The sequence below is a fragment of the Aptenodytes forsteri genome, unplaced genomic scaffold, assembly GCF_000699145.1.
Source record: "Aptenodytes forsteri isolate BGI_AS27 unplaced genomic scaffold, ASM69914v1 Scaffold54, whole genome shotgun sequence".
In the NCBI taxonomy this organism is placed as follows: domain Eukaryota; kingdom Metazoa; phylum Chordata; class Aves; order Sphenisciformes; family Spheniscidae; genus Aptenodytes; species Aptenodytes forsteri.
The window spans coordinates 13,303,433-13,318,579 of record NW_008796044.1 but is presented as its reverse complement, the minus strand read 5'-3'; the positions used below and the strand labels follow the sequence as shown (position 1 = coordinate 13,318,579).

General features: G+C 45.1%; 1 protein-coding gene across 1 annotated transcript in view; it reads right to left on the bottom strand.

The window, feature by feature from the left end:
• Positions 1-8,830: 8,830 nt before the first annotated feature.
• Positions 8,831-15,147, bottom strand: part of RNF130 (ring finger protein 130) — a gene marked incomplete at its 5' end in the record, with an annotated part of 48,530 nt that continues 42,213 nt past the window's right edge. The window contains one exon of the mRNA XM_009286059.2: positions 8,831-8,936. Within this exon, the coding sequence (XP_009284334.1) occupies positions 8,915-8,936 (22 nt within the window). The remainder of the gene's footprint in view (positions 8,937-15,147) is intronic.

The window sequence follows — 15,147 nt, the reverse complement described above, 5'->3', positions numbered from 1 at the left end:
GGGAGCGAGGGCCGCCGCTCCCCAGCGGCGAGGTCGAGGGTTCGAGCCCCGCTCCCCGGAGTGCGGCCAGTGCCACCTCCCGGTACCGTCCTCAGCGGGCAGCTGGGGTTCACCGCCGGGCTCTGCAGAGTGGGTCCCCTCCCCTGGCTCTCGGTGGCTGGGGTGCTGCAGAAGGCATTTGCTGGGCCTTCAGCCTCTGCTGAAAAGACCTTTGTCAGGGCGGCTCAAATTTGACGAGAGCAATGCGCTTATATAGTAAAAAATCAGGCAGATGAGAAATCTTCCTGTGCAACCCCTTGGGACCCATTGAAGCTGCCATTAACTAAGATGGACTATTTAAATGCTCCCCATTGTACACGCTGTAATTTATTGGCAGGGAGCTCCCAATGCAGCTTTGCAGGGGGCCACAGCCTCCTCTCCAAACTGCTGCCCGCACCGCTGCCCTCACTTGCAGCCCCCAGCCCCCTGCGCAGCAGGGACACGTCCAGCTCTGCTGCCCGGGCTGGCAGTGCTTTCACCTCCCCTTTGGGGAGACGGGAATTCATTTACCCTTTTTGCTGCAAAGCACATGCATTGCCAGGCACCACCAGCCTCGGTGAGCCAGCCCGTGTCCTGCTGGGAGAGGGGCCCCAGCATCCCCCCCTGGCAAACAGCTCTGTTTTGGTCCTTGTTTTGCAGCTCTGGAGCCCACACAGGGCTGGCGATTACATCTGTGGATGGTCTCTGCAGCTAACAGGAGAGCAGGAGATGTGGGTCCTTCTCGTCTCTTGGCTGTGGAGCAGCTTCCCAGTAATTTAGTGAACCACTATTCTTGTTTTAATAACCATTAGAGAGTCTACCTGCAAACTCTGAAAGTGTTACAACAGCAGAAAACGTTGACATCTACCATCTCCGTGCTTATTGCCCAGCTCCCAGGGAGGCGGGAATGCCGTGTTTTCTTTAGGCTATAAATCCTTTAGCCCTGGGGTGATCTATCTTCTGTGTTAGCGCGGCGCCCTAATCCCAGTTGGAGCCTTTGTACACTACCGTAATATAAACATTTATTAGCTGGCTGAGCTTCCAAGGCTCTGCCTTCATCCTTATGGCATGGCTCTGTTTGGGAGCAGCACGGTGGTTTCTGAAGGCTGGATGTGCTGCGGGAAGGGTTTGAGCACTGGGGGAAGATGCTGAAGGATCCTTCTCTGTGTTACTATCTTCTCTGCTCCTGCTCGCTATGTGCCCTCTTTCAGGTGGCAAACGCTGTGGGAACGTAGATTAGTGTCTCCTGTATATTCATAAGCCACTTTAAACCATGTGGTCTTTAGTGGCCTGAGATTTGTAGGCACTAGTATAGCAAAATAAAACAACATTTTCTGCAGAGTGGGAAAAATCCTCTCTGAAAATGGATCTTTTGACAATGTTGTTCCACACTGTCCTATAAGGTATGTATGTAAGATATACTGGAAGGACTGGAGTCACTGGGCAATGCTCTCATCCTCCTGCGTTTTGAGAGACACCAAGCTCACAAACTCTGTATTTTTAAATTGCTTTTTATTGAAATGTAGTACATTAGCAAACCCTAACTAATCGGTATACACTATAAACATATTGGCATATACCACATAACTACGATACAGTGTTATACTTACATCAAAACATGTCAAGAAGTTCTGCTGCTGTCAAGCTACAATTTCACAAGGGCTGGTAAGATCTGATTGTCGGGAGGGCACCGCACCGCCCGCCGCGCCTGCGTCCCCGCAGCGTCCCTGTTGCTCAGCCAGACCCCTGGTAGCTGCTGGCGTTTTTAGATTACATGGTCACACCGGTGTGGTCCACCTTGCAGCAAGCCAGTTGAAACAGGCTTCTCATTTTACACGCACGCAAATTGGAGGAGGCTTCTCATTTTACACGCACGCAAATTGTTTTTTTTTTTGTTGTTCGCTGCAGTCTCCCAAACCCAAAGGCTGGGGTGTCCCCTCTCTGCTGGGATAAAATGATCCTGTTTCGGTGGATTCTGTGCATAGTTAGCCATGGCCTTGAGCAGGTGATTCCGAATAGGCACGGTCGTACAGAGAAGCTTTTAGTATTTAACATCTACTTGCAAACCACAGCAGTGCTGACTGGATAAGCAGAAGAGCGATGCTATCACTCCGTTTGCTCAGAAAGGTTATTCCTCTTTATAGGACTAGTGCGACCGATCTTACCAGCGCTGAGAGTTAAGTCTAGACATACAGGGTGGAAAAAGTCTACCTGCTGATGTGGTGGCAACCGAGAAGGCTTTTTTTCATCTAGCACCTTCCAGTGCAAGCACAAAGCAAGCCCAGTCAGGCAACCGGCTGGGACGCTGCCTTGCTGGCTGCGATGCAGGAACTGCACGAATCTGCAAACAGGAGCTTTGCTTTAACGGCCCCAAATGCCCTATTAAACTTTCCTGGCTTGAGAGCAGCAAAGAGCATCAACTTTATTTTCAAGCCCAGACTTTCCTGTGCTGGAGCATGGGAGGGCTGCTGAGCTGTTTTCTGCAAGATCCCAGTAGTGCAGCCCAGGTACATACAAAGGCTGCAGGCAGATAAAGCCTTTACTGCCTGAGACAGCCAGAGGGTGTTACAGACACGGGCATGGTAGATCGAGAGCAAATCTAGCGATCCGATGCCATTACCACAACCCAGCAGAGCTGCTCTGCTGGGAATTAACGGCTCTTGCCTCCTGAGGAGTTCGGGCAGCTGAAGACCAAGTCAGAGCCAAGCAAAGGCAAGCCTCGGAGCACGTGGGAAGCAGTAAAAAAAGGCAAACGATGCAGCAAACACACACAGCTGAGCTCAGGGCAAAGATTAAAAAGCTTCTTGCTCCTGAGGGGCTCAGCCACAGTGAGCTGTGGGTGGATGCAAGCGGAGAAGGGAATAGCCCATGCCCGGCAGGAGCTAGGGAGCCTCCATGTGTGTGTCCAGCACCTTAGTGGATTTTTGGGCTGTGAAACCCCAGTCCCAGCTGTATGACACAAGCCTCAGCCTTGCAATGAGATCACTCTAAATAGCTCCAACTTCCAACAAAACCCTGTGTACTTCTTACTTTGCAGGAATATTAATACTTAATTATTAACTCTTTAGGGAAGGGACTAATTTTTGGGCAACACCTTATACCACAGGGCCCCCACACCCAGAGACCCAGGACATTATCTCCATAAAAAGAATAAACATTCAGATGTTACTGCACAACCTACGCATCCATCTCTGTTCACCTGGGCACCTCCATGAGGCTAGCAGGCTGAGGAGCGAAAGGATTGCTCCATGCAGGGATTCACAGAATGAGCATCCCACAACAACAGCCCACGTCCCACGCAGCCTGCTTTGGCCAAGAATGACCCACCAGGAACCTCCGTGCTCCCACGGACCGTGATGATGGTTTGAAGCGATGAATCCCCTTTGAGGGGCTGGCCAGCACGGTGACAGCACGGTGATGGGGAAGATGCTGGGGGCCGGGCGGGCGGCAGTGCCTGTGCAACGGGGACCTTCACCCGGCTCTTGGGAGGAGAAGGAAACCAGTAGTAATGGGGGGGGTGGGGGGGTGGAAGGGCAGAGATTAACTGGGGATAATCAAGAATGTTTGAATCATAGAATCATAGAATCATTGAGGTTGGAAAAGACCTCTAAGATCATCGAGCAAAACTTTATATTTTGTTGTCATGGATTAATTTGCATTAAAAACATTAATCCTGTGATAGAAATATGTTAGAATCATAGAATCATAGAATCATTGAGGTTGGAAAAGACCTCTAAGATCATCGAGTCCAACCGTCAACCCAACACCACCATGCCCACTAAACCGTGTCCCTAAGTGCCTCATCTACTCGTCTTTTAAATACTTCCCGGGATGGGGACTCAACCACTTCCCTGGGCAGCCTCTTCCAATGTTTCACCACTCTTTCAGTAAAGAAATTTTTCCTCACATCCAATCTAAACCTCCCCTGGTGCAACTTGAGGCCATTTCCTCTTGTCCTATCGCTTGTTACTTGGGAGAAGGGACCGACACCCACCTCGCTACAACCTCCTTTCAGGTAGTTGTAGAGAGCGATGAGGTCTCCCCTCAGCCTCCTTTTCTCCAGGCTAAACAACCCCAGTTCCCTCAGCCGCTCCTCATAAGACGTTACAGGCTTTTAAAAAGAGTAGGTGAATGAAAGGATCAAACAACTGACATAGATGAAAAGGTGTCAATTAGCGCTGCTTTGCAAAGGCTCATGCAAGCGTCTTTCCCCCCCCCCAAAGCACTTCACAAGCACCAGGGAAACCTGGTGGGCCCCTGCGAGGTCAGAGTTTTGGCCAACAGGTCAGGACATCACCGATCGGGGGTTACGCAGCACCACGGCCCCACGCCGGGAGCAAAATCCCATCCAGAGCCCCGCTCTCATCACTGCATCCCACAAGGAAGGGGTGTGGGGGTGTACCACCTTTTCTCTTGATTATTTCAAAGACATTGGAAACAAAGTAGAAATAAGCACCAACCTGCAAAAGTACAGTCTACCTTTCTCCTGATTTCCCCCCAATCTGGAGCATCTTTCCCTCTCTCACCCCCTCCCCTACGCGGCGGTTTCCACCCAGCGTGCCGGAGCACAGGCTGCCCTTAAGGCAGTACCCTGCAGTGCAGCAAGTCTAGCAAGGAAGGGAAAAAAGTGAAGGTATCTTTAAATATAACAACACATATGCAAGCTGTCACAGCACATCACGCACACTTCTGCCCGGCTCAGCTTGGAAAATTAGGTCACATATGGATGTGTAACACGGGGTGAAAAAGGAGCAAAAGCTTCGCCTGTGAAGTTCAAGGTGTTTCCTGGGGTCCCTGCCCTGAGCCCTCCTGCCCTTCTCTCCCCACCCCACAGGGCCGGCAGCAGCCCTGCGGCTCTCGTGTTTGCCCCGCCATGCCTTGGCGTGTGCAGTGCCGTGCTACTTTCTTTGTTGTAAAAACCAGATGACTATTAGCTAAGCAAAAAAATACGTATTTTTAACAATTAAGTCAACTCACTCCCCAGTAATTAGGCTGCAGAGCTGCCTGAACTTCAGCTCAGCCCTGGTGCCTTCATCCTTCAGCTCATGACCTATGACTGTGGCATTATCTCAAACCTAAATTGGACTAAATGAGTCCCGGAGCCTCAGCAAGTCCCTCGCCTCCTGCAGACCTCCCTCTGCTTTTCAGTAGCTGGTAAAGCTCTTGGTTCTCCCAAGCCTTTGCACTGTTTTACATGACCGTGTTTAAAGAAAACAGAAGATGTGTAAAAGTCTCATAATATAGTCCTAAACACATTTAATTAACCATTTTTGGTCTTTCTTTGGCTTATGTAGGATATCTGGCTATTCCTATAGCATCCTCAGGTGCCAAGGCAAGCATCCTAGCAGCGAGGGGACAGTGCAAACAGATACCAACACATGAGTTCACTGGAGGGAGTAATCGTGAGTGTCGTTAAGTAAATTTTAACATGCTTCAAATTTAATACTTAATGTTAGTATTATAGGTAAAAAGCACACTTACAGTCTGTTTTTTTTACTGGCAATTATCCTCTAAGAACACAAGCAAACCTTGATTTTACAAATGTCTTATGGGAACATGCAAAACTTTCATAGAACAGGAGATTTGGGGTGGGGAAAGAGAAGGTGGACTACTAGGGTTTAAATAGTTTAGGGAAACACTTGGAGATAAAAGCTTTTTTTAGATGTAGAAGTCATAAAATTAATGTTTTCTGTTAAAAAGCACTTTTTTTTTAACCTTAAAAATTATTTTCCAAGTTACTGGCACTTTCAGTTCTTGGTAGATTGCAGTATATTTTACTTCTATGAAATGACTCAACCATACACAGCACCACTGCAGCAGAACAAGAACAACGATGCTTATCAAGCTTTTTTATATACTGATTAACATTAAAAGGAAAACCTCAAACTTACCAGCACAGCCCATAAAAATCACCCATGTTGCTGTGCTGCCTCCTCCCCATCCTAAATATGACTAAGTAGAAGAACGCCTGCTACGGCACGTCCCGGCACGCAAGTAAGGATCAATTGTTTGAACTAGCTCTTAATTTTTCCAGTGTTGCAAGATTTTCCAAATCCAGGACATCAATTATAATTGTCAGCTCCCTTATCCAAGATGCTACAGCATGAATCCATTTTTAAATCACTATGTCAGACCCTGATCTCCACAATCAGAGGCAAACCTTCCCTCCCCGCCATTGAAACCAAGATGTTAGGTTAGAAATAAGGAGATTTAACAAAAGATAAGTGACATTATTTATTATTTTGTCTTTGGGGACTTTGTACTTTCTAATGTTTCTTTTAATTTCCATTCATTTTCGAGCTTTTCTGTATACTCTGGTACACAGCTGGTGCAAACGGTCTCAGCTGGAGCTGAGAAAGCGTCAGTTTTGTTTTCGTGCCGAAACCGTGCCCCAGTGATGTTCCCAGTGGCCTTGGGGCAAATCCCTGCATCGGGCTGAGGCAGCCCCTACAAGAAGGATTTGCTCGGAGCATCCGCGCCCCACACAGTGCTACAACGGGCTCCCCTACCCAAAACCGCGCTGGCAGGGCTCTGCACCGAGCTCGCGCTTTCGCCGTGGTGCCGGTGGCTGGGGCTTGCAGCGCAGGGTAGGCTGTCGCGTGCTTGTTGGAAACACCCAGACGTTTTTGTATTTAACCACAAACACCCAGGTGTTTGTCGGTTTATTGTAACCTGACTGCCCACCACGGATAAAAACAAGCCCTGTAACATCCTTGAGAGATGGTGATTTTTCTCTCGGGCGTTTGTTTTCGGAAGTTCCCCGCTCTCACATGTCTGCCTGCTGTGATCTCGCAGATGTAATTACGAAAACAGGGGTTGCTCAATCAGCCCTTCTGCCACCCCCGAGCCCTGTACAGGCCTGAGCGCAGCTCAGCCAGGCTGGGTTTGGGAGCTCTGCCCGGGCTCGCCGGTGCTGTTGGGAGCTGCCCCCCTTTGCACATCCACAAGGAGAGGAAGGATGCTGACCACGACCCGCTCAAGCCACCGGCTCGCATTTTCTGCGACCTTCATTTCTGCTTTGTAGGAGAAAGTGGGTGTTAAAATTGTGCTCAAAAGTCCGGGGTTTAAGTGTATTTCTAGAGTAAGCTGAATGACAATAGAAGTGCATTTGGTAAATATAAATGTGGGTATTATGAGAAGAACCTCCTTACACTTCACACCACCCACTCTGGAATTATCAGATTAAATAAAGCTGACACACAGCAACAAAAGTCAAAGCACGCTCAGCAAAGAGGATCATTTCCTCATTTTACAGAGCTGTGTTTTTCTCTTAAACATCCGCGTTAAAGACACAGCTGAACTACACTTCAGGTAAGGATATATGTCAAGCAGACTGCTGTACAATTAAAAAACAGAATAGAGGGGAAGTTCCCCCGCTTGTGGCAAAAGCGGATGAAATTAAAGCGTGGCAGGGTATGTCTTACCTTTCTTTTTGGCTTAACTGATTTCTCAAGATTCCTATACAGAGGGTGGAGCTTTGTTTCACATTACAAGGACACAAATGCATTTCTACACCTACAGTAACTTAAGACTGCAATGGAGAAAAATCCGAACATTCATTAAATGAATATGCATTGTCCGTTAGGAAAAGGTGGAGCAGAAGCACTCGCTCCTCCACGTCTGCTCATTTGATGAACGCTGCGGACGACTTAACTCCAGAGGTTCCTCTCTTGCTCTCCATTTCTCCATTACTCTTTCAGAAGCTTGCAAACAATTCTCATTTCCCCACCGCTTTTGTCACACGCCAGTAAAAATTGATTTTTCCTGCGGAGTGTCAAAGCGGTTGCTGCTTTCCTTTCTTCTTCTGCTTTCTGCATTCCCGTTATTGATGTCAGTGGGAAAGGGCACGGCTTAGAGAACGTGTTTGTTATTTAACTGTTGCAGATCTCAACGGGAGAACGGGATAAGAAGCTTACCTCTCTTCTTCTCTGTGTATGCCAACATGCTGGCTTTTAAAAAACCTCAGTGAAAAATTCGGTGGATTTTTTAATCCCTCCCTCCCCCCAAAAAAAAGTTAAGTGAGAAAGAAAGCTAATTAGATTCCTGCATATTTCAAAAAGTCTAATGGTTTTCAGGTAGATCAAGTGCTGGTTCTGTGAATGTCCTCTCTATAGAAAGAGACTCACTTGACTGGAGCACACGGAAGGACCAAAAGTATGTTCTGTGTAGGCCATTTTTCTCCTGCTTCAATTGAATTGGAGAAAAAACCAAGCATCAAGTTCCTTGAAATCTTTCTGCAAATGCAGGTCCTCTCTGCAGCTTCAACATCAGACTGGCTGGCTATTGTCCGGGGTTACTTGGGTTGTAGGAAACTCAATGCACTTAGAAAGGTCCCTTTCACAAGTAAGGTTATGGATTGACCAAGATATACGAGTGCTTTTACCAGTCACTGGCCATCTCCTCTGCAACCAGTTCCCTTTCTGCCATTGCCCAACCGTCTGGACAATTAAAAAAATGGAAACAGCAGATGCCTGTGTAAGAGACGCATTTGCAGTACAACACAAACTCCTAGGACCACCGTAAAACCTCTTCTGCATCGCCGCGGCTGGACCGACACAGCTCCCCATGCTGTTACTCAGCAATTTCCATCAGACAATCTTGCTTGCGCGCAACTCTTTGTCAGCTCAAAGATGCCACCCTCAGAAACCACCACAGCTGGTCTTCGTCTTTGCAATCGAGAAGGCGGGTTCGTGTTCTGGAAAAAGCAGCTCTTCTTCAGACAAAGGAGATCCATGGAAAGAGTACACAACAATAGGAATGAGAAATGAAAAAAACGGAAAAAGGGCCAGGAAGGAGCATGGATTCCTTTCAGGTTTTGTTCTCATCATACATGTCCAAGGCAGGCTCGATGGTTGAGAACTCGCTCTCGTAGACCAGGCTTCGAGGGGACAGAGAGTTACGATGAAAGAAGTGACTGCCTACAAGAGGTAGAACAAAACCTCATTAGAAACACACGTGAACAACGTAAGAACTGAGTAAAGCATCCTCGTACACAGGTGCCGACCACAAACACAGTATGCATGGAAAAAATAGCCACCCTTTAACGCAAACCAGTAATAGCCATATGAAATAGTTCACCTCTGTTCGTGTGCTCCCCTGCCAGTTCATAGCAACTGCTTTCCATATGCATGAACAATCCCACCTCAAATGGTTCTTTCAGAACAGGTCAAGTCTGAGCAAGGCTGGGGCAGGCCGGAGTTTCGTACTCGGTGCTTGCTGTTCATTTACAGCCTTGCAAATCAGGCATGTGCTTCCTCGAGAAACCCAACCTTTGGTAGGCGCCCAGTTCCCTATGCCGTGCACCAGCACAAAGTGCTCCGGCACGGGGTCGAAAGGAACGAGCAGGCTGAGCAAGGAGGTCACCAAGGATCGTCCAACCGATGCTGCTGAAAGCCTGACCTCCTCCAGAGCTCAGCAACTTCCATCCACCCGGAGTCACCTTCTAGAAATAGGCACCTACGTATTTCCTTACACAGAACCAAAGGAGACCCAACCCTCTTCTCCAACACTGGTGATACCCAAAACAAGTACCAAGTGGCTGTCGATAGAGTAGGGAATGGAAGTTCATTTTTTTTCCTCGGCGGCCTGCTGTTCCCGTGGCTCTCCAAACCCACAGATGTGTTTTGCAAGGAGCCCAGCCCTACTGCTGTATAAACGGTTCTCTCTGAAAGCATCTATCAGATCAGGCCCTTGGCCAAAACATTTCATTACTCGGTTTCTCGATCCCAGGGGGGATTAGCTGGGAGCAAGGCTGCTTAGATTACAATACACCAGGCAGCCACATGAGCCAAATTGGACGCAACTGAAAAGCCTCCAAGTTCATCAGGAAGGCACTCAGCAAACCAAGGTGCCTCCAGTTTCAGGCATCAGTGGAGCAAGACACTTGGGGGATTGCAGTTTTAGCCCTGGCAGAATTTAGGTGCTTAAATCCTCCTTTCTTTGCCAAATTTTGAGTCCAGCCTACGACCTTCTGAAATAGAGCTTACAAAAGATATGAAGGAAGAATAATTCAGCTGCTACTGTCCAAAATACCTTTTCTTCTTCCCCACTCACCCAAAAGACAGAGAGTCAGAAAAGAAAAAAAAAAAGAATTCCTTGTTAGGATTAAAAAGAAAAAGCTAGAGTTACAATCAAATGCGTAGAATTGTTGAAAGAGCAAAAACAAAGATGAATTTTGCACTTATCAAAGCAGAGGCCTCATACCAGCACTGGATGGAAGAGTCAGGGACACTGTAGACGGGCTCCACGCAAACTCATTTTGCAAGCTGGGACAGCAAGCTGCCATCCCGATTTGCAGCAAACTCTGGCCTGGGCCGCACAGCAATTATGTGCCCAGGTCAAACCCTTGTTAAGAACAGCAGCAAACTGCAGCTGGCCAACCTATCTGCTGCCGGTTTCCTAAACCCCCTCTAAACCTCTCTTTTATCACCGAAAGCCAGTACACACGCTCACTCCACCATTTGCACTGAGAAGGGGAAGTTCTCATAAGCAAATTAATTTATTTTTGATTGTGTAGTTAACTGAAACAAGTGAAATTAGTAGTTACATTGCATAGGGGTGAATTGCTCATTCTGCCAGGAGCATATATCCAGGTATTTGGAAGAAGTGTACTGTATTGGAATACACTTTGCAGAAGCAAGTCAGTAGGGGATGATGAACACCCACTTTCTAGATCTGAAAGCTCTCCCAAATTTACAGGTTTCTAAAACTGGGCAATGCTTAAAATAAAAAAAAAATTAAAAAAATTAAAAAAGGTTGAGTTTTTGAGGGAACATAAGCTTGGAACTATGACTTGCAGCTGATCAGTCTGTCTTCAAACAAAAAACCTGAACCTACTTTGAAATTATACCAGATAAAACTGATTTCAGGATTCTTCTTGAAATGTGTTATGGGTCAGGATCATTTAATTTTTGATGACTGAGTCTCAGCTTGCAGTTGAAATAAGCCATGGATAGTGGAGGTTCATTCCCAGGATCATTTAATTTTTGATGACTGAGTCTCAGCTTGCAGTTGAAATAAGCCATGGATAGTGGATGTTTCATCTCCCTTTCCTCCACCCGCTGAAATGTTACATACTGAACAGCCGATGCTGAAACAAAACAAAGGGGATTCTAAAAGCTCGGTGTTGCTTTTATTTTTATTACACAAAAATCAAACAAGGGATTAGGAAGCAGACAGCCCCGGCCGTCATTTCCTCTGTGTGCGCCCAGACTTCCACTCTAGCAGATTCAAGGGAGAGATTTAATCAACAGGCAGACAGGTCATCTGACAACAAATATTTTCAATTAATCTGGAAAAAGGCACTGTATATCCAACACCTCTAAAATTCTTTACTGTGATGTTTGCTTGCTTCTTGGCAAAAGAAATTTAAGCCACCCACTTCCAGGGAGGCTGCATGTTTCCATACAGATACAAATCTCTTGGCTTTCATATCACTTTTGGGACACATCATTCATTCTTTTCCTAAATGTCTCTCTCCTCTACCACTGAGCGCAGCCTGCCCAGTGCTGAAAATCCAGCTGCTGCTCAGTGCTTCTCAACGCTCGATCCTCACGTGCTCTAATAACCAGGTCAGTATCCTTGCCCACAACTTACAGCTAGAGAAACAGTCAGCAGGGCACAGTGACCCAGCTACGCTCATCTTTAGCAGTTTTCTGCATTATGTTTGTTTAAAAATGTGGCATCAGTCCAGTTGACAAATTTACTGAATAAATATAGTTCAAGGACAAGTAGAAACATCCACAGTTCCAAGTTCCGCTTATGAATCTGTTCTTCCTATTTTGCACTTACCAAGAAAGATCCAGATTTATCCCTTAGATATGGAAAACAAATGGGAAGTCTGCATTCGGTTTTAATATATGAAAATGAATTCTTCAGTGCTTTCTGCCACTATTCTTCATTATATACTTAAAGAACTTTTCAGATAACTTGAATTGTGTCTGAAAATAAACATACTACCCTGGAATTGATCTTTATAGCTACATAGGATGCTACAGAAGTGAGCACAACACTTTTGGCCACAACAAGGCCAAAAATTCAAGAGACATGGCATTGCTGTAGCATTGCAGATTGCAGGAGTATCACCTGGTGTTCCCTTTTCATCTGAAAGTATTTTAATGCCCTCAGCCATTAATCATAGCCATCTTCTGCCACAAGCTGCAATCCCTCCACAGCTCCTCTGGCACTTAATGTGGAAATCCGATCTGAGCACTCCCTCCCTCAGACAATGTTTTAGACACCCTCTTGGTTAAGAAACAACAGAGCAGGATTATTTCATAAAGCATCCTTTCCTCGAAGCCAGCTGTTTAGCAAGGCACTGCTACTCCCTCTTGAACTATACCCTATTATACCCTTCTGTCAGCCCAGTCCTGCCATCTTTGCAACATCTGGAAAGAGGGACCAGCTCTTCTCCTTTCCTTTCACTGTTATGATTATGCATATGCGAGTAACATCACTCATCTTTTATGTGTGGATATCTAAAAGCATGGCAGGCAACAGAAACTTTGGGAATTTCCTTCTTGTGCCTATCCAGAGTCAAAAAATTGAGTTTCTGGGATGGTGCGGAGTCCGTCTTTCAATATATATATTTCATTAACAGGATAAACTTAGGTTGCTAGCCTGACCTGTAATTAACCTAGCAGATAGTGTCTGTACTCTTATTAACACTTTACTGAGACAATTGTTAGAGGCTCAAATGAAAGATTAAAAGACGGCCCTGGATTATTTAAATCCTCTATGGAGGGAAATGCACTAGAAGCCCTGTCAACCATTTTGTTTCCAATATCCTCTCAACTTCTCCTTCTGCTGCTGTTCTGTAGAAGAAACACGAACTGGAACTGTTTGTGGTGCCTTCTACATCTGGGTCACCACGCTGTTCAGGCTGTCCCTCCACATCCCTCCTGATAGCGTTAAAAAGCACTTAAGCATTTTTGTTTCAGGAGACAAGCACAAACTTACCAATTTTACTACTGCTGTTGAGAGATGGGTGAAAAAAAAGTGTCACCCTTTTGTTTCATAGCCTGTACCCTAAATCACGCTCTAACCACATTCTTCCATTTTTGGCAACAACGCTCAGTTAACAAACAGTGTATTTTACAAGGAGATAGTCCTCAGACACAGTATAAGTTTTTTTTTCTCTTCATGAGTAAGTCCAATGGGGTTTTCCAGTCCTTCAAAATGCACTTACTGCTCTATTGATTGTTTTCATGTTTCTTTCAAAATTTCACAAGGACACACTGAAAAATAATTCTATTAAATGAACTGAAGCTATCACATACTTCATTTCTTATTATAAAAGCTGCCTTCTCAGCTGAAGCCTGCTGGACAGATAAGAACTAAGAAACTACTTTAATGTAAACTCTGGCGGTGTTCCTGAATTCTAAAAGTGCCTATACATAAAAATAAAATTAAATTAAATCCTCTGTTTCCCAGTACATAAAAAAATTAAATCTTACGTAAAATTGGTTCTCTCTGTTCATTTAATTAAATTAGAAAGCATTAAGTTTCAAATGTCTACATCTTGATACGAGAACAACAAAAACAACTAAACGCAGAACAGGTTTTAACTTCTATCAATTATATTTTCCTTACCAATTTGTTACCTTCATCTACCCATCTCATTAACTGAAGAATTAGCATTTGGCTGCAAATCAGATCCACATGTTTTAACTGACTGTTGTGAAACTACTCATACACCACTTGCATAAGTAAACTTGCGTGAAACAGCCTGAGTGAGGACAGTGATGGGAGATGTTTTCCCTCTGCCTCCTCACCAGTAAGAAAGCCATGGCAAGAAGGGACATGTTTGCATGGAGTTTCTACATTACAGTAAAGACCATTATCAATCTTTCATGGTCTGAATTTGAACAAAAACTAACCCCTGTCACTAATATGAAAGGAGGCTTCACAGATGACAGTGGGGGAAAACGCTACCTTTTCACTTGGTATTAGGAAGAAGTGGTTTAGAGTAGCTTCACTTTTATCAGAAAGAAGGGTGGGGTGACAGCAAAAGACGGAAAAGATTTATGATTTGTATGTCGACAAAACAGTCATGGTCTGAATTTGAACAAAAACTAACCCCTGTCACTAATATGAAAGGAGGCTTCACAGATGACAGTGGGGGAAAACGCTACCTTTTCACTTGGTATTAGGAAGAAGTGGTTTAGAGTAGCTTCACTTTTATCAGAAAGAAGGGTGGGGTGACAGCAAAAGACGGAAAAGATTTATGATTTGTATGTCGAGAAAACAGTGTTGCAAACCTTCAGCAATGCCTGACCTGAAGACAAAAATCATACTGCAATCCTCCCAGTGCGACACAGGAGTGTTACAGGAGAACTGGAGAAAATGTTCTTATTTCAAATTAATTCTCAGCTGGAGCCAAGGTAAGCCCATTATACACTAGAATGCTTGGCCCAGCTTTTTTCCTTAACGAGTTGGTATGGAGCGATTGCTAATAATACTCTTGTTAGTCATTCCAGTGCTGGGTGGCATCATAAGAATGGCACTGCGTGAGATTTCCACTTGTTAGTTTATGTGTCCCAAAACGAAAGGAGAAGAGTACAGATCTGCAAAGATGAAATCGTTCAAAGGAAATAAAGCACCTTATAAAATATACAAAAGGCTGTCCGACTTAAGTACTAACACAGAAAGTCCAAGAAAAATAAAATTCTCACAGAGTAAGATTTCATAATTAAAGTATTTTTTATTTCTTCACGTTTTGCTTAATACAAAGCTTTGGCATCAGCAAATTTTATGAAAAAATAGAATGTACTAAATAATTGCTTGTGCTGCATGATCGATAAATGATGCATAAAAATAGGTGTCTCTCTCCAAGGCAATTGGCCGGAAAGCGTTTCTTCAATACCATTCTGCTCTGTGGGGCAGGAAAAAAAAAGGAACAAAATATTTATATTAAAGTTAATACTGCCAATACTAAAAAACCCAAAAATCCTGTAAAAGTAAGTTAGTGAGAAGTGACTAATTATACAAGGCCAGAGCATTAGAAAAGGTCTGTATTCCTTACATCGCTCTTACAGGACCAGTAAAACAGACAGGACAGCCAGAGGTTTGAGAACCTCTAAACTTTTGAGGAAACTCCATCCGCTACTGAAAACTTTCTCTAAGTGGTGC